Raw genomic sequence first — 26,076 nt, forward strand, 5'->3', positions numbered from 1 at the left:
GTGTTTTTGGAGTATCAGCAGCGTCAACATATCATCATCTTTCTTATGGGATTAAATGAGGAATTTTCTCATATCAGATGAAAAATTTTGTTGATGGATTCATTACCACCAATCACTAAAGTTTTTTCTTTGATGATTTAAGAAGATAAACAAGGAGAAGTTGGATCTATGATTATAATTGGGGGTAGAAGCAGTGGCTTTTATGAACAAAAAGGTTGAAAATTCAAGACAAAGTCCCAAGAATTCAAGGTCGAAAGTTGGAAGTCAGCAATATAGAAAGGAAAAAGTTTTATGCACTCATTGTGGTATGACAAATCACACAGTAGATAACTGCTATAAATTGCATGGATACCCTCCAAATTTCAAGCAAAATTCCAACTTTAAACAAAGGGGAAGAGTTTCATCAGCAAATCAACCCCTTGAGGCTCAGAATTCTATGCTTCTTTCAAGAAGAGTATCAGCAATTAATTACTTTGATCTGCCCACAACCATCTGATGCACAAAATGCCATTCATTAAAAAGCCAATGTCTCTAGTCCAAATATTTTACCTACTTTTTCAGGTAAAATTAATTTTTATTACCATGATTATACAACAACATTCTTTCAAATTTCTCATCCAACATAATTGAATCTCCATATTTCATCTCAAGCACTTGAATCATAGATACAGATGCCACAAACCATATTATACTTAGTCAAATTGTTTACCACAATCACATGAGTCCTAAACACATTTGGTTAAACTTCCAAATAGAGAAAATGTTACAATCACACATCTTGAGACTGTACAATTATCTGACAGTTTAGTTCTAAAGGATGTATTATGTGTACCAAGTTTCTCGTATAATCTTCTTTCGATTACTAAGCTAACTTCTAATCATAATTGTTGTTTTATTTCCATACATGATATTTGTTATATTCAGGGTCTTACCCCATGGAAGATGATTGGGAATGGTAGAAGAGCAGCTGGATTATATGTTTTGCAACAACTTTTAGCGAGTGCAGTCAGTAACCCCATTGTATTTGCAAGTGTCAATTCTGTATCTGATTTGAATTCTAAACTTTGACATAACTGATTAGGTCATCCATCACCATCTAGGTTACCTATTCTTGCTGAATTCGTTCCAAACATTTTTCTTCAAAATAAAGTTGTACATGGTAATCATTGTACTGTATGCCCTTTGGCAAAACAAAGGGCATACAATGTGCCCTTATAAAATTTTATAATCTAATCCTTACACAATTTTCAACAAAAATACAATGTGCAAGGACTAATAATGGTTTAGAATTTAATATGAAGGATTTTTTTTTTTTGTTTTAAGGGTATTATACATCAAACTTCTTGTGTTGAAACCCCCTAACAAAACTCAATTGTTGAGAGGAACATTAACACCTTCTCAATATAGCAATGCCTTTAAGATTCCAATCTAATATTCCTTTGAAATTTTGGGGTGAGTGTGTTTTAACAACAGCTTACATAATCAATCTCATTCATTCTCACATTCTAAGTGATAGATCACCACATCAGATTCTATATGGAAATATTCCTTCATATAGTCATTTAAATATCTTTGGTTGTTTGTGTTATGCCTCCATTTTAACACAAAACAGATCAAAATTCTCACTTCGAGTAAGAAAATGTGTCTTTGTAGGTTATCATTTTGGAACAAAGGGATACAAATGATTTGATCTTGATTCAAATTTTTTTTTTTTTTTTTTTTTGTATCTCGAGATGTTATATTTCATGAAACCATATTTCCATTCAAAATCATACTACTAAATGTCATTCTTCTTAACCATCTGATTTTGTATTGCCTAATCCTATTCCAGATTCCTCTCATAAGTCTCCTACAGATAATCATTCTTCCATGTCTCAAAATCCTCTCTCAAATTCTTCATCTGCTTCATCAAATTCAAATGCTCATTCCCTTCAAGATATCAATCACTTTCCTCCTCTTCGAAAGTCCACAAGACAACACACAACTCCTGGTTACTTGCAACATTACCATTGCAATCTAGCAACCTCTATTTCTGCCACTTCTTCTACAGGTTCAGCATCTATACAATTAAGTAATAAATACAACATTTCTGATTTCCTGTCTTACAGAAATTTATCTCCATCTCATCGTGCCTTCAGTGTTTCTATCTCATCTAATATAGAACCCAAGTACTACCATCAAGTTGTTATGCATTTTCATTGGGGATATGCTATATCTACTAAATTACTTGCCTTAGAATCAAATAATACATGGATTTGTATCGACCTGCCACCCAATAAAATTTCAATTGGTTGCAAATGGGTGTATAAGACAAGTTTAATGCTAATGGATCTATTGAGAGATGTAAAGTTAGATTAGTTGCTAAGAGTTATACTCAAAGGGAAGGCCTGGAATATCTAGAAAACCTTCTCTCTTGTTGTAAAAATGGTAACAGTTCGCTGTTCTTTATCCTTAGTAGCCATTCATGATCGGCAATTGATACATTTAGATGTTAACAATGTTTTTTTCTATGGAGATTTGGAAGAAACAGTATACATGAAACCACCTCCTGGGTATCTAAAGAAGGGGGCACAAAAGTTTGCAAATTGTAAAAATTTTTGTATGGCTTGAAGCAAACTTCTCGACAGTGGAACTTAAAGTTCACTGCAGCTTTGCTGAACTTGGGTTTTAATCAATCAAAGTCAGATTATTCTTTGTTTATAAAAAAGAAAGATGATTCTTTTGTTGCATTATTGGTGTATGCTGATGACATACCATTAGCCAACAATGATTTGGATGTTGTACAGTCCATTAAATCCTCATTGAATGCACATTTTAAGTTAAATGACTCAAGTCCTGTCAAGTATTTTTTGGGCACGACAATTGCTCGATCTAAAAAATGCATTTCCTTATGTCAATGTAATTATGCTTTAGAAATAATTTCCAATTCTGGTTTGTTGGGTTGTAAACCTGTTAATTTTCCAATGGACTCTCACTACAAGTTATCAAAGAATGATGGTAAATTTCTTAAATATGTTTCTTGTTACAAAAGACTTATTGGTAGATTACTCTACCTCACTAATTCAAGACCATACATTATATATTCAGTATATTATTTGAGTCAGTTCCTTGATTCTCCTAGAGTTCCATGCATGCAAGCAGCCCTCAGGATCTTGAAGTACATTATACTAGCACCAGGGCATGATCTTTTCTTCTTAGCATCCTCTCCAATCCATCTCAAAGCCTTTGTTGACTCAGATTGAGCTAGTTGCTCAGATACAAGGAGATCCACGTCTGGTTATTGCCTATTCCTTAGTGATTCTCTCATATCCTGGAAATCCAAAAAGTAAAAGACAGTGTTAAGGTCTTTTGTAGAAGCTGAATATAGATCTATGACATATGTTGTTTGTGAATTGACATGGCTACAATCCTTACTTTCGTATCTGCATTAACAACATCCCAATGCTTCTTTACTCTTATATGACAATCAAGCTGCCATCCACATTGTAGCTAATCCTATGTTATATGAGATAACAAAACATATTGAGTTGGACAGTCACTTAATCAAAGAGAAAATTCAAGCTGGAGTTCTTCAAACCTTACATGTTTCTTCCAGTCATCAACTTGCTATTTACTTACTAAACTCTTTGGATCTATTCTTTTTCATTCCCTCTTGTCTAAGATGAATGTTAACAATATATACCATTCATCTTGAGGGCTATCATAGATAAAATTGTAAATTTTAATCTGAGTTGAGTTTGCATTGTAATTGGTAGAGAACTAGTTAAAGAACTAATTAGTTACTTAGTTAACAGTTAGTTACTATTTTTACCTTTATTTCACTTCACTCGTTTGTGTATAAATACTGTACATTCCTCTCTGTAAAAGTTTAGTTCGAATACAAGAGAATCACAAATTCCTTTCTTCAATTTTCAAGATTTGCCTGAATTGTTTCACGCGCATGAAATGCAGATGGAAGAAAGAGTCATTTTGACCATAAAAAAAATAGTTATTGTCGAAATTACATCAATGTCTATTTCGTGAGATAAAGACAGATATATAAAATTAACTTCATAATATTTATTGAATATTTAATATTATTTGATAAATTCGCTGAAACAGCTACAAATCATGTAAAATCTATTTTATCTATCTATCTTTCTTAGTTTAGAACATAAAATTCGGTTAATAATATTATAGGAATCGAAATCTGGATTCCACCGTTAATCGCTTTATGAGTGCTACGGATCAGCCCCTGTTCACGGCTGATCCGTAGCACACCTTACGTGTTATCCTTTTTCTTTTTTTTTTTTTTTTTTTTTTAATGATGAAAACCCGTTTCTCTCTCCTCACCCGTGTCCCCGTTGCAGCCTAAATTCGCCGCCGCCGCCGCCGATTCGGCCTACCACCGCAGCCACCGACCACCACTACCGAGCCCGTCCTCCTCCCCCATTGTCATCGTTGTCTTCTGGTTCTTCGTCCTGATAATCATCACCAAGTTGTCGCTGCCGGTCCCCAACACCGTCAAACTCGCAGATTACTTCAGCTGCTATGGTTGCCAGTCTATCCGAAGAGTAGCTATTAAAGCTGGGACATGCCGAAAGTTCAGAACTTTCTCCTTGCATTTGATACGACCCATGAATCTTGTATTGCTACTTTGATACACGCACACCATGCGGCCTTTGATCTGGAAAGAGAAGCAATATTATTGAGAATTTTGGTGTATCAAATACCCATCATACAAGAAATATTTTTCCTCTTATTTTACACCGCTTGCTTTCCAGATGAAGTTCATTTGACGTGAGAGGCTTGAGCTTCGACGAGAGAGAGGCATGTGAAGTTGAGGGGTGTTGTCGCATCTGGAAATCGCGGGAGAGAGAGAGCTCAAGCCAGGACCGGTTCAATCTCAGTTAGTGAGCCCGGTCTACACGTAAGGTGTAGGGTGTGCGTTGGAACAACCGGCTGATACCAAGAATATTTCATTTATAAGACATGAGTCGTCGTTCGTGCACTCAACATGTAGAAAAGAGCAATGGAGGAGAAACTATCAACTGTGGCGAAGAGTTTTACTCCATCACCCATTCAAGAACTCTCACATCTTGCTCAACGATGCAGCGCCATCAACCTCGCAGAAGGCTTCCCAGACTTCCCTGCACCTGCTCATATAAAAACCGCAGCCGTTTCCGCCATTAATTCCGATTTCAACCAGTACAGGTTGGTGTCCAACACTGCAACGTCTTCATTATCAACTACCATTAGTTTCTTCAGGAAATTAAGATAATTTTGTTGATACCTCATTTGGGTTTGACATATAATTCGCATGACCTTGTTCCTCCTGAATTTAATAAGCCGTGTACATTTTCTTGTCATTCACTACAATTGTACCCACGTTACTAAATTTCTAAGAGGTGGTGACAGTAAAGACTTTATAGAACTTTTTAAAGGATTTGTGAATTTTCGAATGCCGTACGAAGCTGAAAATCAATATGGGATGCCTACTCCTAAATCCAAGGGAACGTATTAGCTCTGCTTAGGTTATTAATTATTTTGTTAGGCAAATCTAAGGCCATGTTTGGTTAGTCAGAATTTTTTTAAAAAACTTTCCTTCTAAATATTCTCTGCATTTTTTAGAACCAAACATGGCCTTATTAGTTTTTCAGAGCATAGAAGGGTTTCAATAATGACAGTAGGCATATGGCTACCAGCACATAAACTACACTTGTTTCTCTTGATGTTTTGATATCTTTTGATTCTTTTGAAATTAATGGAGATTAATGTGGCAACGTAAGGCACGTGCAAGGACTATGTGACCACTTGGCGATGATGGCAAAGAAAATGCATGGTTTAGATGTGAACCCTCTTACTGATATAGCCATTTGCTGTGGCCAAACAGAGGCATTTGCAGCAGCAGTGTTTGCAAGTAAGCTCTTTTCGTCTCTCATTAATTCATACTAATATTTTAATTGCATTTTCAGCTTTTCGTACTCGAGAGTAATTCTGTTTACTGCTATATATGGAAAGTAATTGATCGAGGTGATGAAGTTGTCCTTTTTGACCCTTCATATGAGACATACGAAGGATGTATTACCATGGCTGGAGGAATCCCGGTATGCTTCTTATTGTCGATAACCAAGGGCTTGGAGTCTTTATTCTATATTAATTTAGTTCTGATGGATGCCAAACAGTTAATTTCCAGTTCTCAATCAGTAGTTATTTATTGGGGGAAAATGAAATGGCAGGTATTTGTGGCACTTGACCCTCCTCATTGGACCTTAGATCCCAATAAACTCCTGCAGTCTGTCACTGGGAGAACAAAGGCTATTGTATTGAACAGGTTGGTGAATTCCATTGAGGTGAAAAGAAAATTGAGTTTTGGTAACAAAACGTGCTTGCTCTGGGAAGCCTTTTTCCAAAAGCCAAATTATGTTTGTAATCAATGGAAATGCTTATTAAAAAAACTATAATCGATGGAAATATAGATTTAAGTTAGAAATATAGAATCCATCCTTTTTTTTATAAACTAAAAAGAAGAAAAACTAATATGATAATTTGTGTTCTTAGGTTTGTCTCTTGGCCATTATATTTTCGTGGGTCTATCTGTTAGACTCAGCTAATATCTTTCCACCTAAGATTGCTGTAGGACAAGTGTTTGAGTGGACATGTATCTGTTAGATTCACCTTCCATCTAGGATTGCTGTAGGAGAAGTGTTTGAGTGGACAACTCCAAACAGTTTTTGCCCATTTGACACAAGATCTGGAAATTTAATTTGCTATTACTATATTCTCTCTGTTGATGAGGAAATTAACACTGCAGAGTTGGGTCATGACATGTATATTCTTTCAAAGAAAATTGTTGTGAAATATTGATGATTACAAACTACAAAGTAAATGGTCTAAAAGCAATAGAATTTTTTTTTTCATAAAAGAAAAGTGGCAAGTTGTTCCCTCATCAATCTTTGGAATCTATCCCTCATAATAAAAAATGATATTTTGATTATTTATCACAGTATAACCAAAGTACTGGTTTTTCCTTCATTATGACTTAGATATGTACTAATGCAAAGTTTCAGTCCTCAGAATCCAACTGGAAAAGTTTTCAGCAAAGATGAACTTGAAACTATTGCTGGAGTATGCCGAACATGGAATTGCCTAGCGATAACAGATGAAGTATGACAATCCTTTGCCTCTCGGACTTAACAATGATTGGATGGGTAGATAATTATCATGTGGCATTACATATACTCTCATGGTCTTTTAATGGATAAAATACAGGTCAATTTTTCTAAGCTTTTTTTCTCATTTTATAGTTGATTACTGGACTTTTTTGGGGGAGGAGGGATGAAGAATGTGCCATGCTGTTTCTAACCTTAGTAACAAGATGTAATGAACAAAATATTCTAAGAGCACAGAGTCCTTACCGTAGAACTGGATCACACCATAACTTTTGATTTTGTGTTGACTATTACATTTGGATTGGTGTGATGTGATTGTGGCTGAAAACTGCTGGGATTTGTCCCCAATACTGTTCCCTGCACCATTTGGTTGTGGGTGCGATGTTGTAAAAGACTTAGTTGTATTTTCCCTAAAGATATTTGGTTTTATGTGGATTGGCAGCTCAGGGTCCAATAGAAACAATAATTGGGGTACTTTTGCTGAATATTTTTAATTTTTTAACTTAATAGCAAGATGTTTTTCCAGTCCTATGAAAGATAGCAGTGAGAGGAAGCAGAACATGAGTAACTATTAAAAATGGGAATTTAGAAATGTTAAGATATCACCTCTCATGATGGCTTGTCCTTGTTCTGTCTATCACACTCAACCAGCCATAATAGTTAATTTGAACTGTAATTTTTCCCTTTTGGGTTAGTTTCCTTAGCAAAGTGAAATCTCCATTCATTATTGGCTTTAAATATGTACTAGCATGCTTTTTGGCTGAAATTTCTGACAAACAGGAAAGATGATGCACTCTATCTAATATCTAAAAAGAATACCTTATTTCTGTTTTGATGCCTTTGCAGGTATATGAACACATAACATTTGAAAATGAGAAACACATATCCCTTGCCTCAATTTCAGGAATGCAAGAGCGGACTATTATTACATCTTCCTTGTCTAAAACTTTTAGTGTCACAGGTTAAAGCTGGCATCCCAAAAGCTTGTAATATAGATTTCCTTGGGCTGGAAAATGCCAATCTAAATCTTCTTCCTTCTTTTTGTTTTTTGTTTTGGTTTTTATTTTTATATTTTTACTCATTGTTCTTGGCTGCTCTTATAGTTGCCAAATGTTCCATTTCTGCTTGGTGCTGAGTTGTTGCACTAGCTGGTTGCTCTTCAGAATCACTTTGTTCCACTGTTGGTATGTTGCTTTCAGGTTGGAGGGTTGGATGGGCAATTGCTCCAGCTTTCATTGCCTCTGCAATCAGAAACATTCATGTTAAAATTACAGATTCAGCTCCAGCACCTTTTCAGGAAGCTGCCTTGACTGCTTTGAGAAGCCCCCCCGAATACTTTGAATCATTGAAAAGAGTAGGAGAAGCATTTTTTTTTCTTTCGTTTTACCTTAATCTAGTATTGTGAAGTTCACAGCATTTGCTCATTTATATTATGTAACTGAAAATGTGACGTCGTCACTGCCATTCATCATGATAATATCTCTGCTGTGCTCAGGATTATGAATCCAAAAGAGATTACATTGTCAAGTTGCTTGCTGGGATTGGCTTTAAGCTTGAGTTTAAGCCTCAGGGTTCAATCTTTTTATTTGCAGAGATTCCTGAAAGTTGCCTGTTCTCGGATGTGAGTTCTTTTTTCACTTTGGTGGTGTAATCATCTTCAAAAATTACAACATTGGCTTACTTTCCTTCTTTTTGTTACTCAAGGTTCCATTTAGCCCATTATAAGCAGTAAATTAAGCTTCCTTGCTTTATTTATTCTTCCCAATTGAATAAGCGACGAATTATTCCTTTCAGGTAGAATATGTTAAAGAATTGATAAAGCAGGCAGGGGTGGTGGCCGTTCCAGGTCGTGGATTTTTTCATACAAATTTATCCATGAAGAAAATTTCTCAGGAAGATTTTAGCTACCAGGAGAGATACATCAGATTTGCTTTCTGCAAGAGTGACACTACTTTAGCTGCTGCTGCGCAAAAACTTGGTGAGCTTTCAGAGGCTACAGGGTGTCTCAAACTTCATCCTTCTGATACATAGGATGCTTTTGGTGATTTTGATTGAGGCAATATAAACATGCATAAATTTTAACATCTTGTACTGGATATTGGTTTTTGGCAAAAGCATCACCTATTTGTTTTTCAATAACCTTTAAAAGGTAAAAACCTGAAAGGTTTACTCACCCTCATAATGAAATGCAAATAGTATGCAATAGCATCCTCATTCAGAGAGGGTGCTAATCATAAGCCAGACAATCTACTTGAACATCTGGTATCCATATTGGTGGATGCCGCAGTTGAAGTGAAGCCAATAGAGTAATTGTATAGAGCATGCTGTTCTTGTCATGCCAGCAGACCGTTCACCAGACAAAGCCACAAGGTGCTGCACAAGTCCTGCAGGCGGCCGCGTAATATTTGGAGTTATAACTGTCCCTCCATTTAAATTCTACTCTGCAACCTTAAGCAATGCACCAATGCCTATGACAGCTCATATTGAGGTTTGTGACCGAAGAATGTAACCAATTCTGAATCTTGTTAAAATCCTGTACTTCTTTTTTGGGGTAAAAAATCTAGGTCCGTAATGCCAAATTATAGTGTCAAAATCACTTACCCTTGATCTGTTTTTGCCAATTCAACACCATTTTTTATCTGCTTCCTAACGGGAACCGCCCTCTCTTTCCTTTATCATTTCTGGATCAACCAAGGTTCATGTTATTTAGACCAACTCTTTGAATTTGAATACCTAATGTTCATGTGATTCAGTCCAATTCTTTAAGAAGGTCCTGTGGAGGATAAAATATACAGCCGGTGGCTAAATCCAGCCCACCAAGTCAAACTAGAGGACAAAATAGAGAGGAGGGGAGTGGGAGACAAGAGAGGACCATGGGTTAGGAGTGTAAGAGAAGGGTGTCAGAAAAAAGTGGAAGAAGGGAGGCATACTCAGACACGCAAAAGGACCAGTCACCTCCTGGCAGGCAGTCACACACAATGGAGGGTCAGATAAAAACAAAGGGTCAGAGGACCAACGGACGATCTTTTCTTCTTCAACCTCTCGAGGAATACATCTTTTCCAGCAACAATATCTCCAACTTTCTTTGTACAGTGAGAAATGAGAGGTCATGAGAGACTGTAAATAAATATATTAAAGTAAAATTTTCCTTCACAAACACCTGTGGACGTAGGCAACATGTCGAACCACGTAAATTTGTGTCTCTTTGTCTTATTTTCTCTGTATTTATTTTTCATTGCCCACCATGGACGTACGCTAGGCACACGCAATGGAGGGTCAGAGGACCAATGGACGATCTCTTCTTCTTCTTCTTCTTCTTCTTCAACCTCTCGAGGAAGACATCTTTTCCATCAAGAAGATCTCCAACTTTCTTTGTATAGTGAGAAATGAGAGGTCATGAGAGACTGTAAACAAGTATATTATAGTGAAATTTTCCTTCACAAACACCTGTGGACATAGGCAACATGTCGAACCACGTAAATCTGTGTGTCTCTTTGTCTTATTTTCTCTGCACTTGATTTTCATTCACCACCATGGACGTACGCATCGACACTATACAACCGCACTGGAACATTGCCAGAAGCTCCGAATAACACCGATCAAGGCCCAAGTCGACTAGTGGGTTGTGAATGGCTCTTTCTTTCTTTTTGACCTGTTGTGTGATTTTTCTCGCATCAACAGGTCTACTTTACAATCTACGTTAATCAACTATGAAAATTTAATAAACTGAGTATTAATCAATATAATTGTTTAAAAACTTGGATATTCAAATTTTATTTGGACACAACTCATTAATTTTAGTATAATATAATCTTTTTACTTCAATTTAATGAGATACGTCTTCCAACTTTTATTGTCTGCGTAACATTTTTTTAAGACATTTATTAAGTAACATTAGACAATAAATGTTGGTAACTTGTAAATGTGTTTTATATGCGCATCTTTCTTCCATCCGTCATAAGATTCAGACAAACCTGTAATACCTTGATTAATAAGGCTACAACCTGAACCCTATATCCTCTCGACTTGAATATTAGTATTTTAATTTTGAAAAATAACACATACAACAATTTTCATAACTTTTTACATGACTTTATTTTAAATGAGAGAGAGTTTTATAAAATAACTTATAAAAATAACATCATTTTATAAAGTCTCAATTTAAAATATGGTTGTATAAAAGAATTATAAAAATGATTATAGTCCCTACTTTTTACCCATAAATAGATGGAAGGAAAATTATAAATTACGAGAAAATGGAAAAATAAACGATATTATTTAATAATTATTTATAAAAAGTGAATAGATAACAAAAAAAAAAAAAAAAAAAAAAATTAAATACTACACTCACGTGCGAGCGTATGGCATTAGTGCTTCTGCATTATTGGTAAACAATACTTTCCAATCGTCTTACTTCAGAGCTCCGTCGATGGAGCCTGGGAGACTCGGAGAAAATAGGTCCACGCTCATAGACATGGCAGAAGAACAACGCGAACCTCTTCTCCACGAAGACGGCATCATCCCGTCCGACGGCCCAGATACATCCACTCCCAGTCCCGCCAATTCCAATAAACGGCTCGCCTCTCTCGATGTCTTCCGGGGCCTCACCGTCGCGGTACGTACACGCAGTACTGCTTACTCTTTCCTTTCTATGATTTCGTTCGGGTGGAATATTTTTTTGAGTTTCTAAGTTCTCTGTAAATTTGAGCATTCGAAAAAGACGCTGCGCGTTTACAGATAGCTTAATTGTAGAAAATTGATAGATTCAGAGTACTTTAAAAATAGTACGTGAACTAGTTGGCTAAGGAAAATATCTGATTTCGAATTGGGGTTTTTAGCATAAGGTGACCTCGATACTAAGAATTAAGTAGTAAATAGTTTAGATTTTATTTGTAAAACTTTGTAATATGATGAATCACGGGAAATTTAATACAGCGGCAGTAAATGTAGCGGTCCAGTTGTATAATAAGAACTCAAACTGTGAAGTTGTCCTGGAAATCTAGAGCATGTTAATACTATTTTTTTTTAATGTTTAATGCAGTTAATGATTTTAGTTGATGATGCTGGAGGAGCATTCCCTTCCATAAATCACTCTCCATGGTTTGGTGTGACGCTTGCGGATTTCGTGATGCCATTTTTCCTCTTTGGTGTTGGAGTCTCTATCGGTCTAGCATTCAAGGTATAAGAGGATTCCGTATGGTCATGGTTACTTCGACCTGATGATATTTTTCCCCCGCATGGTCTATGTTTTATTTAAATTTTTGAACCTATTATCGCCCTTTGACTACAGGTGTTTTAGTTTGCTCGTGTGTTAATTTTCATAATTATTTTCTTATATTCTTTTGGGGAAGAGTTGTGTACTTGAAACTATTACTGTTTTGACTATCAATATGCACAATTAACACAAGCTGACAAGATGTAGCTTAAAAGACAACTTGTGCACTCTAAATTCTTATATCTGACGTCAAGAACCAAATGTTTTGAAAAGATGTGTAATTGTCTCTCCTCGTTGTCTGTGGCGGTACCCTTGCAGAACATTTCTAGCAAAACAACTGCTATGAAGAAAGTCATGCTAAGAACAATTAAACTCTTTCTCTTGGGGCTGTTTTTGCAAGGTAAGTTCCTTTCCTACCTTTTGACGTCTCCAGGTAGGCCTAGATTTAAAATGTTGGAATGTCACCTTAACCCAACAGCTTAAGCATATGACTTTAGCTCAAGTTATTATATAAGCTACTATGTATGCTGATTAGTACTTGATGTAAGACTAAAGCAGTCACGATCAAATTTGTATACTCTGGCACTAACTAGTTACTGTGAGATTAGACTCGACAAAACTCATATTCTCAGTCTATTTCAATGGTATAATTTAGAAGTTGTGAATCCAAATTCTCAATGACCTAATGTAATAGATTACTGAGAGACTACCAGGTTATATGTACTTTACTTACCCAGACATACGATGAATAAAGATTTATTCTCTATTTCTTTATGGAATATTCTCCTAGGTGGGTATTTCCATGGTCGTAACCATTTAACGTTTGGAGTTGATGTGGACAAGATACGTTGGCTAGGTGTTTTACAGGTAACATTCTTCATTTATCAGGTATATTAGTTTAATTGTTCTCTACATGGTTAATTCATTATTAATAAGGGTTCAAACATCTACGATGCATTGTTTCCTTGTGGCTCATCTGCTTTGGTCTTATTGTTTTTGTGTTGTGCCACTTGATACTTACAGTTGGGATAAATAATACTTTGTGAAACTCTGTTCTGGCCTTGACAGATTACTGACACTTGCTGTCTTCTGAATGCCTCCACGGTGCTGATCTAGATGTGGGCATGGCTTGTTCTGGCATGTTTGCAAGCCAAATGTGAAAACTGAAAAAGTTGAGATTTAAAGTCTAGGGAAAGGTTTTACTCGACTGGTCTCTCCATTATGAAGTGGACTTATAACAGTGCCTCACTGTGTTATGAGTGCTTCCAGGCACACTATTACCTGCATAGCTTTCTGTAAACATTTGATAAATCATATAGTTGATCTTGTATTCTGCATTATTTTCCATAAATCACTTCCTAGATCCAGAGCTTTGAATTTGTTTTTTCAATGACCATAAACAAGGTTCAACAGTTTGAGTCAGGTGCTGTGCTAGGTGTAATCCACAATATGCCAATCTTAGCAAAGGGTTTATATATATATATATATATATATAAATCTTTATGTCGCATTTCTAACTTACATTAATCAGAAGCAAGGCGAGGATGCCAACTGAAAGCACTGATCCACCTTTTGATACTACAATTTTCATAAGAACCTTGCTACTGTTCCCAGTACAGCTCCTCCTCCACGATACCATGTTGCAATGCTTCCTGTACAATATTAACTACGAGACATATTGATTTTACAAAAATAGCTGGAAAATTTGCTGTTGTTGATCATATAGTCCAGACTTCTTAATATGTGGGGTTGATAATGTTGGTCTGTAACAAGAGAGTCAAATAGGTGCAACTGTCTGCTGGGAAATTCTAAGTTGAACGTCGAATTATTTGCTATGTGGTGTCTTCCTTCAAGAGTTGGTAATATGGCTCCTTATTACATGTACATTTCCTACAGCATGGTACAAGTCAATTAGTTAATGAGAGGCCATTAAACTGGTATGCAGTTGACCATGTACAGTTATTCGGGAATTTTAACCATCATAATGTTTGTCTGTTCCCGGAGCAGAAGCTTGATGTACTTATGTATTATCTCTCCCACTACATTGAATATAATGTCATGTTTACATGATTAATCCAAGACGAAGTAGTTATACTCAATAGCTCAATTGTTCTTTTAGGGCTGATAAATTCATAACTCATGAAAGTCCGGTTATGCTGGTCTAGTTTTACAAGTTTTCTTAGCCTATTCTAGTTAGCTTGTATTTAGGTGTTTTCTCTTGTATACTTCCTGTGTACTTGGGCTATGCCTATTATTTATCAATAAAATATCTTTTTACCAAAAAAAAAAGGAAAAGCTTTACAAGTTAGGCTTTTTAAGCTAACATGCATATTGAAAATGTGTTTATCTAATTCACAGAGGATATCAATTGGATATCTGTTGGCTTCAATGTCGGAGATCTGGCTAGTTAACAGGATCACGGTTGAGTCACCAGCAGCTTTTGTGAGGAAATACTACATTCAGTGGTTAGTTCAAATAGAACGTATAACTTCACTGATAGTCATGCTTTTTCATGTGCATGTTGAGATTTATTGAACTGACCCTACAAACACTTTAAGAGTGTGCTTCTTTACTGACTTCTAATAGAGATGCGACCATACCGATAGGTTTGGACTAAATAATTGTAGATGGAAACAGGAGGGTTAAATTTAGAAGAGTTTTCAAAATTGTGACAAGGGCAGTGCTATGGAGATGCCCGGGATGGTTTGATACCTGAAGAAAAGTCTCAGGGCACGTGTGTTGAAGTGGAAAAGCAATTCAAAACTTAAACAGGACTGCAATTGAGGTGGATGATACACTTAGTCGTCGAGCGGTACTACTGAACAACATGAGAACACAAGTCGTGGGGTTTGAGGACATGAAAGATCAATATCAAACTGATCCATATTTTTATGATGAAACACAATAAACGATCTAACAGGAAATGACCTACATACTCTTGTGTCAGAAAGATATTTTTAATTTGGTTATATATGTTTTAGGCTTCTTCAATGTCAAGATTTTCACAAAATAATATGTTTCTTGTCTTGCATTTGATATTTCAAGTGCTAGTTTTTGGTCAACCATGCAGGATATTTGCTGTCTTGCTATGCTCAATTTACATGTGCTTGCTATATGGCCTCTATGTACCCAACTGGGAATATGAAGCTTCGAGCATGAATTATTCTGCTTATGCATCTGGTTCTCAAATTGTGAGTTGAAGCATACAATTTTATGAAGTTCTCATTGGCAATGTTGATTGGTTGTCAGTATTAATTACTGGATGCATTTTTCTATGGATGAAACATTTTCTTTATAGGTTTCCATCCACTTTTATGTATTTGCATGAGCCTTTTGGCTTACATGTTGATACTCTTTCACACAAGTGATTTTTTTTTTTTTAATAATCTTAATAAGCTGTGAGTTTGAGATGTTCATTTGAACCCCTCCCCCTATCCCCACCTCTTCGTTCCTGCTTTATGTGTTGGACATTTTATCATTGCTGTTAAATTTTCTTTTTTTGTTTTTGACATTGGGAGAGGGGGACGTTTCAGCTTTTATTCACATCTTGTCTCATTCTTCTCATTCCTAAAACATAACAATGAATCCGATTGAAATGCTATGACTACGTTAATTGTTATTGCTATCAGATGAACTATTATATCCTCCCAGATTCATTTGCTCTTGTTTTCCTTTTGGCTGGAAATTTTATTTTCCAATTTGCAATAAGAGAGTGTGATATCAAGTTGAAATGCCACAGGAGAGCCGGCAGCTTTGACTGTGTGCTGTTGAATCTGAAGGTGATACTTCAGCAGTTCTTTAGGCCTTATTCATCAAATGCTATGTTTTTTCTTCGTAGGAATGAGATCTATGCTGTGAGGACATATAACTGGTGATATAATGGAATGATAACATAATATATGGAAACCATATTTTTACAGAATAGGTAAAGAAAATACATATGCTATCTTATGGAGACAATGTTCTCTACTAGGCTTCCCCACATGTTTGCAGATAAGCTAATGGTTAATATCTTCTGTGTTTCTTCTCTTCCTTTACATTGAATCGAAATTTTTGTTTCGGTTATTCTTGTGTAGAACTAATTTGAAAATACATTGCTCGATAGGTTCATTGTGAGGTGAGGGGCAGTCTTGAGCCTTCTTGTAATGCAGTTGGCTTGATCGATCGAATTCTTATTGGTGAACATCATCTTTATCAACATCCTGTGTATAGAAGAACGAAGGTTATTAGATTAGTTCATCAGTGATAACTGCTTCCTTGAACTCCCTATCAGTACTTTCTAGTCTTTGATCATGCAATGAAGCTTAAATTTTAATCTATGTTGTCCTCTCAGGAATGCAGTGTTAATTCTCCTGACTATGGACCTCTGCCTCCAAATTCACCTGGCTGGTGCCTTGCACCATTTGATCCAGAAGGCATCTTAAGGTTGGATGACAGCATTTCTTCTTTCTGTTTCCCTTGTCCTTTTTATTGCTACTGTTCACTAGTGCAACTTTTCTGTTCCAATTTTCTGAGCATGGAATGCACTGAAGACGTAATAGGGTCATTGATTATCATCCCCATTGATAGGTTCTCATAACAAGTTGCTCATTTGTTTTGTTTTACAAATTTTCAGTTCATTAATGGCAGCTATCACATGTTTTGTGGGATTGCAGTTTGGGCACATACTTTTACATTATAAGGTACAATGATTGTTGTTGCTTCTTAACATGTATGCACATGTAAAATAAGACATACCTCTTATTCACATTTTTCTCAGCATAAGGTAGTACTTTGATAGCTTTTATTTAACGATATAGTGATCTTTTTGCTGCAGTGCCACATGCAGAGGGTATTTTTGTGGACTATGTTATCGCTCCCTCTACTAATTGCAGGATATGTTTTGGAGTTTCTAGGTATATTGTTGTTACAACGATCTGTTTCGCATCTTTTAGCTTTTTAAGAATTTATTTCTTTTCCTCCAAGTAATGGCTGTAAGGTATATCAGGTGTTCCTTTCTGTAAACCACTCTATACGTTGAGCTATATGTGCATCACAGCAGGCACATCAGGCTTGTTCCTAACCAGTATCTTTTACATAGTGAGTTCGTGCTTATAGATAGTATTTCCTGCTTAATAACCTAGTATGCCCATGATACAAAATTGGCCCAAGTTTATTTTACTATGACATCCCAGAAAACAAAAAAGTTTGCATGTTTAATTGAACCATATCTCCCTCTCTGAGAATTAAACTCTTCAAATACAGGTTGATGTCAAACTATACAGAAAGCCTACAATGTTGCTAGAATGGATGGGGATGAATGCTCTCATTGTATACGCTGTGGCTGCTTGTGACCTTTTTCCGGCAGCTCTGCAAGGTTTCTATTGGCGCTCACCTAAAAACAACCTGGTAAATTTTGTAAGACAAACCTTTACCTGTGCCAGTAAGTTTAGACAAGGCCTAAGTATTTATTGAACCGGAAAAAGAACCCCCCCACCACACCCTATTCCACCGTCTCTCATTGTGTAAAGAAGCTCCTAGTTGAAATTTAGTGACATAAATGTAAACACTTTTTTTTTTATGTTCTTGCTTGTGAAGTTGGTTTGTATGACATGCTAGATGTGTAAAGGTGGACAAACAATATTACTGAAGTTTTCTTCATTAGCAGTGAAGTGTCATTTAGTAAATCTTAGTAGATAAATGGAGGCCTTGTGCAAACATAATTGATGTATAGGTTGATTTGGCACATTATCTGGTTGATAGACTAATAGTTTGAACTGAATGTGTCATTCAGGTGGATGGCACGGAATTGTTATTGCAGGCCATGCTTCATTCCAGAAAGTCGGGTACCTTGGCGTTTGTATTACTCGAAATTTTATTTTGGGGCCTCGTTGCAGGTTTCCTCCACATGAAAGGCATATATGTAAAACTGTAAAGGCATATATATGAAAGGCGTTTGACAATTTTTTTCATTCTACATCAGCCTTTCGAATTTTTCAAGCATCGTCTTGTTTCAGCTTTGGTGTCAGTCGACTGGACCACAAGCTGAAGTTCCCAAGTATTTATTAACACTCAGCGATTGTAGCAGATATTGGAGGCTGCCACTCTTTCGGGGAGCGTCACGGAAGGAAGTCTTTGAAATTTGAAGGAAGAGTCCGTTCAAACATTCCACCCACCCAATGTGTGTAAGAGTAATGATTTATGCAATCTGTGAAGTCGTTTTTGTAAAAAAGGTAATCTCACTATGAAAAAATATAAAAAAAAGTACTATTTTTAGTGGGATTCACCTTTTCTACAAAAGAATTAGCACAGAAGTAATTTTACAAATTAACGCGATTTAATGTATTATGTTAGATTGTAAAGTTATTTTTAATTGTAGAGTAGATGTAACGTATTATATGAATTTATGTCAATTTGTAAGTTTATTTTTGTGAAATATTTTTCTTTTGGCCAATAATAATTAAAGAGAGAGCTTCATGACGAGGACTTTTTTGTTTTGGGTAAGAAAGGGACATGAATGATCTAAAGGAGAGACCGAGATTGAGTACATATCAGAGTTATCAAAAAGAGCTGAAGATAAAATCATAAACATCAGGTTGTATTTTCTTCCGACAAAGTACAACCCTTTATAGCTGGACCGTGAGCAACTTCATTGACCTCTTTCCTGTGTAGATGGTGCTCCAAGGAACAGATTTACCGATACGTTTACTACAAGACCGAGAAAGACTCGAATCCTTGGGAGTGTTATAAAACCACGAAAAACCGAGGACTCCTCTGTGACTCTGTGTTTGAAAGTTCCCTGTTTACACGGTGCGTATGTGGGGAGCTCCTCCCCTCCAACATTAGCAGTACTACTGAGGAGCAACACTGCATTGTTTTGGGTCTGTGTGGTTTTCTTCCTGTGAGTTCCTTGATGTTGTTGGGACAGCTTGGAAGGGTCATGACAATGCTTTCCAGAAAAGTAATTGGTTATTTTTTTTCCAAAAAAGAAAGGTAGAAAAAAGAAGAAGAGAGAGTTGCATTCTTACCTATCCTTGGGGGAATCCACTTTGTGTCTAAAAAGGTTTCTGTGACAGAGATAAGACTGAAGATTGTTCCAATATTTATGTCGTTTTCTTCAACAGTATAATTGAGGAAAATAGCAAAGAAAATTTCAGGACAGCAGCTTTCGGTAACCATTGTGGGAAGCACAAATTTTAGTTGGTCCAAAAGTGAAGAGATCGTTCATATTGAGACTCGTTTAGTCATTATCTCATGCTATGTTTACTATGATAACTTTGTCAAGAAGACGAAGATTTTGGTAATTTCACTAATGGGTGTGATAGAGATGAAGAAAATGATAGAGAGATGAAGAAAAGATTGAACTCTTGAAGTGGCAAGGGAAAAATCAGGTGTTAGGTTCCAACACTCTAAAAACTCATATATTTGAGGGGTGCATTCTTGCCTATCCTAGGACCTCGAGCTTATTGTATGTACTTGATTTAAAATCATATCATTTTGTATATCAGTTTTCAAGCTGCCAAAAATGATCATCGGCCATGAAAGAGCTACCTTAGGAACTCCAATCAATAGAGAATATTGGCTACTAGTGATTGGAAATCCCCACTGTTTCTGATAAAATGATAATTCCCTCCCTCATAAAGGAATCGAATCTTCATGTTTAACCTCTGCTTACACAATAGTAAGGGTCGTTATTCTTGCCTTGCCAAAAAGGACAAGTGGTAATAATCTAAATATCGACTAAAATAAATCAAAGGTGTCCATAACAGAACAAATCAATGGATCTTCTACTTTGGTATATTTGATTTCTTCCCATCAAAGACACATAACTTCTAAGTTGGTGAAAAAGCTAATGAGTAGTCTCTTTCGGCTGTTAACCAACTTTAAGTCAAGGTTCCCTTGGTCTGATTTAAATTTCAACACTATTTACAGCCTCAAACTCATAGAACACTTCTACCCACCCAATCGAGTTTCTTTTCAAGACTATATAAAGCTAGCCACATGCCATGTCTACATTGCTTCTTGCATTGCCTTCTCCTTCCCTCCCTCCCTCCCTCCCAAAAGCTGCTTCCAATCATTAGGTTGAAAGTAAAACAGAAATAATGGCTGCAGAGAAGGCAAATGCTGAGATTTCAAATACCAAGAGTAGCAGCATCGGAGACAGTTCAACTGAACAATCAGCAAACAGTAAACGACCAGCAACATCCTACTTTGGAAAAGCACTTGCACACAGAGCACTTCATGGTCCGAGCAGCCGCCGCACCGGAAGCAGAAATATTAGAACCACTGATATTAGGACATTACCAAGTAGGCTAAGCAAAGTATCATTGGCTGATGACCAGAGTACAGTAGGAAAGTAGAACTATGCTTTCTGTTTGAGGTGTACTGGATTGAATGTACTGGTTGTTCAGAATTAGATGTATAAAAGTCACTTCCTTATGTTCAATGCAATCTTATGAAATTGTCTTTTATTCTGGGATTTTGTCTTTATTGCTATAATGTCTACAAACCATAGCATATAGTCTTCAACTCTTACATTCTGTTCTGCACGAACTTGGTCTCTTTGTTACAATGCTCACGTTGACAGTTCTCTTCTTACAAATGGAAAACAACAAAATCCTCTTTATCTATTTACAGTGCTTTATAAATGATACTCGTTCAAAACACTCCCAAATCCCTAGAGAGACTTAGCATTGGAAAGTGAAACATAAGCCCACCAGCTCATTTTACAAATGCAGACAATGGAATCGACAAGGCTGATCATTTATTGAGTTGAGAAAAAAATTGAAAAAATCAAGTACACAATGAGTAGAGTTCTCTAAGCTCTCGAGACTTAAAAATTCAAGAATTATGTGATCTCAATAGTCAACTAGAATGGCAAAGGAACTCCACAAATTACAGTTGATCAAATCTTCAACACAAGGCAAAGATGAACCATTCAAAACAATTCTTTCCAGCTAAAATGGATGTCCCCAACCTGCTCCACAAAGTTACCAGGAAGAGATTGTGCACTCGAAACTGTTGCAGATGAGCATCTATCAACTCATGAGTCATGAGATTGGAGTGTTACCATCATTCCAGCAGAAAATGAACATGTTAAGTATCTAAGGGCCCAAATCATACTTCCTTAAGCCACACATTTTGGTTAGTCAATATTGTTCCTGGGGCCTTTCCATTCATAAAATCCATGAATGTTCTTCATGCACAAATAGATGGAAAAGATAGTTCTTTAGTCATGTTAGGGATCTCAGGGGGGTCACGTTCCCTACAAAAGTTGTTTTTATTTCTGCTTTTATACATGGTTGTTTACCCTCTGCATGATTCCAAGACTCTTTACCTCGGTTTTTGTAACAGTAACAGGCACACAATAATGTTCTCTCAAGAAAATGATGAAATTGTACTCCAAAAGAGAAGTTTTTGTTTTTTTTTTGTCCCACTTTGATTCTTAATTTGCCAAGGCTACATTAAAAGAATTTATCCATGTAACATACATGCAACATGTCAAAATATGGTATCGATGAGTTTCCACTTTCCGGTTAGATTTCAAGAGATGCAGTTTCTATTCAATACAAAATTGTTATGATTTTCTTTAACGAGGTCTAATGATTTTCTATTCAATCCAATTTGATTTGATATTATTTCTAACATGATCTATATACTAGTTCCCAAACCCCAACTTGCTTTTGCTCCCTCCCCTGCTTCATTCTGTCAATATCAGAAACTAAACTCTAAACAATTTCAAAACAGATTACGATTTTCTGAATGAAAAGGGTCATTCACATACCAATGTTATTTATTATCTTTCCTACATTTATGAGGCTGTGATGTGTGCAAAGATAAAACGCACAAGCTGATAATGAGTTTGCCCAATGGTTTTATAATTTATTTGACCACAAAAGCTACACAGTAAAAATTTGGAAGTACTTGGCCCAAATGGCCCAAAAAGATATGGGGGTTTTAACTTTTCAGGTTTTCTTATGATCCAGACATTACTCATGCACGAGAGAGAGAGAGAGAGAGCAAAACCTGCCCAAGGGGGCAGGAATATGTGCGTAGATCGAGAGTGTTGGGCTAAAATGTATGCATTGAGTTGGACATCTGGCGAAAGTTCCAATTTTTGCACCCAAGTCATGATCATACTTGCTAACTATGAAATCCCTTCGTTGAAACTGGACCTCTCCCAGCTTCGACATCGAATTGTTGGACCCATATGATATTTTGATGCCTCTCTGCCACACTCTGTTTCTGGTTTTCATAATAAACCAGATAAAATCTCACCCACATGATTTCTTGATGACCCATGAATGTACGTACATTGTTATCCTTAAATTATGTCATCTTCATTGAAAAGTTATTAGATGCTTCGATCTGTCATGTATGATCGTGACAATTTCATTTTAATATAAATTGTTATGTTATTAAATTATTTTTTAAGCATTAATTTTTAATAATATGATATCTTGTGATAGAATAGGAATACCTGCATATATATGTTCTTCAGAACTATTTAATAATTACCGATCATCTTGATCATCTGTGCTATTTTATCCATCTTTCTTTCGTCTCCATATCCATCATTTTTAACTTCTTGGTATACTTTAGATTAATTAATGTTCATATAATAAAAGATTAATTGCTGATAAAAAAAAAAACAAGAGTTTGCTTTTAATTTCAAACCATAACCGAGATCGGAAGACATAAAAAAACGTACATATATATATATATATATGTTGTCTTTAAATTAATGTTGCTGCTAGCTGCTAGGCTCATAGAAATTCTCATGTGCTGTATTTATGTTGGAATACGTAAATATGAGCATGAAAAGACCAAATCTCACTCTTAGGTAGTAATTATCACAGGTTTAATATATAACATATGCAATCAAGCCCGATCCTTTAGTTTTATCCAACTTTTCCTCTAGTTTTCTCTCCTTAGCGCCGATCATTTCCGATCTACAGTCTTCCGACAACCTCCGACCAACACGCGATGTCGGTTTAGCCTCTCTGATCATCGATCTTCATGCTCGCAGAAGAAGCATGCGCTTCTGCTAAGCGAGTTCGATGCACGTGTGGCCACAGCTGTGCGGGTTTTTCAGTCGCAGCTGCGTACCAGAGGGTCTTTGGGGACCACGCGCGGCCCCACCGATTTCAGAGGCCTCAGGTCCTTCAAATCTGCTCGTTCGTTCACCTCCTCAGATGGCGCGTGTCCTACACGGGCCGCCATTGCCTGTATTGGTCTTTGCCGCTAACTCGGCTTGGATTTTGACTACTCTATATTACTGTTTTTCTTAACTAGTAATCTTGTAAGAGGGATCGTGGATCTCTTTAAAAATCCACTCTAAACAATATGTGACAGTGCATCTATCATTTTTTTTTTTATAAATACTTTTTTATCTTTATTTAAGATGATTTCCTATTGTAGAATAGGGGTAGAGACCAAGATATTTGTCTCAAATAAATCTCACGCCCTCTTCACGTAACAGCTTTGGTATTTAATGAAATTAACTTGTTTTTTTTTTTAAAAAAAAAAAAAAACTCGAAATAACAATACCATGATCATCATTAAAGGACAAAAGTCACAACTCCCAATAAATACTTTTTCTTCGCATTATACAAAGGCTTCATTGGAAGACTCCCACTATTTGTCTTCGACCCAACACCTAGTAGTACTTCTGAATGATGGCGCGCAGTTACGAGTTACGAACATGCATGCTCCCTTGAGAATTACTAAAAACATCATCATTCAAAAAGCAAGGACACAAGGCTCTAGCTAGCTAGATTAATCTATATATACTAGTGTACGGCTTACATAGTACAGATGTCATGACATGAATTAGTGTGTGGGGATCAGTGCTGGGTCTGAAATTTACATAAAGTATAATTCTTAATATTGCTGGAAATTTACAAGTTACTCAGAAAAAAAACCCTGAAAAATAAGAACGCCGACCAATGAGATCATCAGATTGCATATTGTACTCCAGATAACAATGTCGTGAGTTTGATATTTTGGTTTACAATATTTCTGCAATTTCTTCGATCCTTAACACAGGTGGCATGCATGGATAGGCGTCATCTGACGTACTCTAGTCTTGATCACAAAATCTGAAAATCTCAAAGTACTCACGATCATATATATATATTTTTTTTATCGCAAAGGGTGTTTACCTAGTGACAAGATGTGCGCACCAACTTGATCGATCAACAAGCTTGCTAATTGTACTACTGTTTGTATATATAGCTGACCTACGTACAACAGATGAGAAATCCATAGCCATTCAAAATGGTGTGAATGCTGCGTCATTTATATGTATTACATGACAGGCATAAGTCCCTTCCTGATAAGGACAGGATAGCTAGCTAGGGAATCTTTAAGGATTCAACAATTTCGAGATGTTGTGTACCATTGGTAATCATAACTTTACAGAAAGTATCTGCTAGTCACAGCCGCAATAATGTTATCTTTTCTGATCTCAATAAACGTTTCAGGAACTAATAACGCGCGTTTCGAGATTAATGATGGGGGGTTTGAATATGAAAATTATCATATTACTATCTTATTAGGTATAATGTGAAATATTTATTATTATTAAATAATTATTTGTTACATATTTTTTTATTATTTAATAATAATAAATACAACACATATCATTTAATATAATTAAAACAAAATGAAAATATAATTTTATAGCATTACTCTTAAAATATATATTGCTCATGCCACTTCCCATATTATTATATGGAAAACGCCACTCTTTAATTCCGTGGAGTTTCTGCTGATATTGCTTCCGTTGGATTTTTTTTAATTTTTCTATTAAATAATTAAAAAAATATTTTTTAATATTGTTGTAAATTTTTTTATTTTTTTAAAAAATACGCGTAAAAAATATTATAAAATATTCTAGAGGAAGGCCCAATAACAGCTCCCGTGGCTCTAGAGCCAACCATTATATATAGATCAGCTAGTTAGGTTGTTTCGTTCGGATTGAGTCACCTCATGTCAGTGAGCAATAAGTGAAAATGACAGTATCCAGCGGAGGATATGATCCTAGTACTCTTGAATCCCAGGTATAGGTCTAATTTCTAAGTAGCCGTATTGTATTATATATATATATATATATATAGCACGCATATATATCCTTGGCAATTGGCATCATGCCATGCATCGTAAAATATTGAAGTGCATGTATCCGACACATTAGCACCAGCTTCTGATTGTTTTGGCGGATAGGGGAAAACAAGATCTTGAACTCAGGATTGCAAATCCTGGGGACAGAGCACATTATGATTTATGGCCGGGTTGCGCTTTTGCGTGAAAGGTTCATCAAGCAAACTCACGATGGCAGTACAATATCAAGCTATAGCTAGGGCATATATGCAATGATCTATTACGCCCTTCAAAAGATGCATGACTAGGGACACCCATCACATTTAATTCCATGCATGGAGCTGCGATGGAAAAGGGCAAAAGTCACCGTCTGAACCGGAAGTTCCCCGGCCATTACAGAAGCTTTCTTTCAATTGATGGAGCTTTTTCTGAAGCTGAAGCAAAAGTAAAAGAACACATACAATAAAGATAAGAATCGGCCAAAACCCACAAAAAATAAAAATAAAAGAACACTCTAAGCTACTGGGTCAATTTGACAACTTTAACGTCCTGATCGATATCCTAGAAAACATCGATCCACAGTGAATATATGACATACTTAGGTCTGGGCATGCAATACATGATATT

General features: G+C 36.1%; 2 protein-coding genes and 1 long non-coding RNA gene across 4 annotated transcripts; 2 read left to right on the plus strand and 1 right to left on the minus strand.

The window, feature by feature from the left end:
* Positions 1–863: 863 nt before the first annotated feature.
* Positions 864–14,795, minus strand: LOC121260452. The gene is made up of 4 exons (XR_005939720.1): positions 14,669–14,795; positions 10,844–10,846; positions 3,234–3,243; positions 864–874 (listed from the first exon to the last, which is right to left on the minus strand). It is a non-coding gene; the product is annotated as an uncharacterized LOC121260452 (long non-coding RNA).
* On the plus strand, positions 4,965–9,507 carry LOC121260451 (kynurenine--oxoglutarate transaminase-like). Its single transcript, XM_041162335.1, has 9 exons — positions 4,965–5,193; positions 5,769–5,899; positions 6,001–6,086; positions 6,219–6,313; positions 7,050–7,146; positions 7,998–8,112; positions 8,351–8,505; positions 8,647–8,772; positions 8,946–9,507. The coding sequence occupies exons 1-9, from the start codon at positions 5,012–5,014 to the stop codon at positions 9,180–9,182; spliced, it is 1,224 nt and encodes a 407-aa protein (XP_041018269.1). The 5' UTR covers positions 4,965–5,011; the 3' UTR covers positions 9,183–9,507.
* LOC121260450 (heparan-alpha-glucosaminide N-acetyltransferase-like) lies at positions 11,519–18,866 on the plus strand. Of its 2 annotated transcripts, XM_041162333.1 has the most exons (13): positions 11,519–11,766; positions 12,193–12,330; positions 12,685–12,766; positions 13,157–13,233; positions 14,725–14,831; positions 15,437–15,557; positions 16,472–16,588; positions 16,700–16,791; positions 16,982–17,048; positions 17,183–17,261; positions 17,354–17,445; positions 17,611–17,754; positions 18,140–18,866. In XM_041162333.1, exons 1-13 carry the CDS (start codon positions 11,581–11,583, stop codon positions 18,278–18,280), a joined length of 1,443 nt encoding a protein of 480 aa, XP_041018267.1. In that variant the 5' UTR covers positions 11,519–11,580; the 3' UTR covers positions 18,281–18,866. The 2 variants fall into 2 exon arrangements, with proteins under 2 accessions (XP_041018267.1, XP_041018268.1); XM_041162334.1 differs by lacking the exons at positions 17,354–17,445; positions 17,611–17,754 and having other exon boundaries at positions 11,520–11,766.
* The last annotated feature ends 7,210 nt before the right edge of the window (positions 18,867–26,076 follow it).

This window comes from Juglans microcarpa x Juglans regia, chromosome 4D, assembly GCF_004785595.1.
Source record: "Juglans microcarpa x Juglans regia isolate MS1-56 chromosome 4D, Jm3101_v1.0, whole genome shotgun sequence".
Classification (NCBI taxonomy): Eukaryota; Viridiplantae; Streptophyta; class Magnoliopsida; order Fagales; family Juglandaceae; genus Juglans; species Juglans microcarpa x Juglans regia.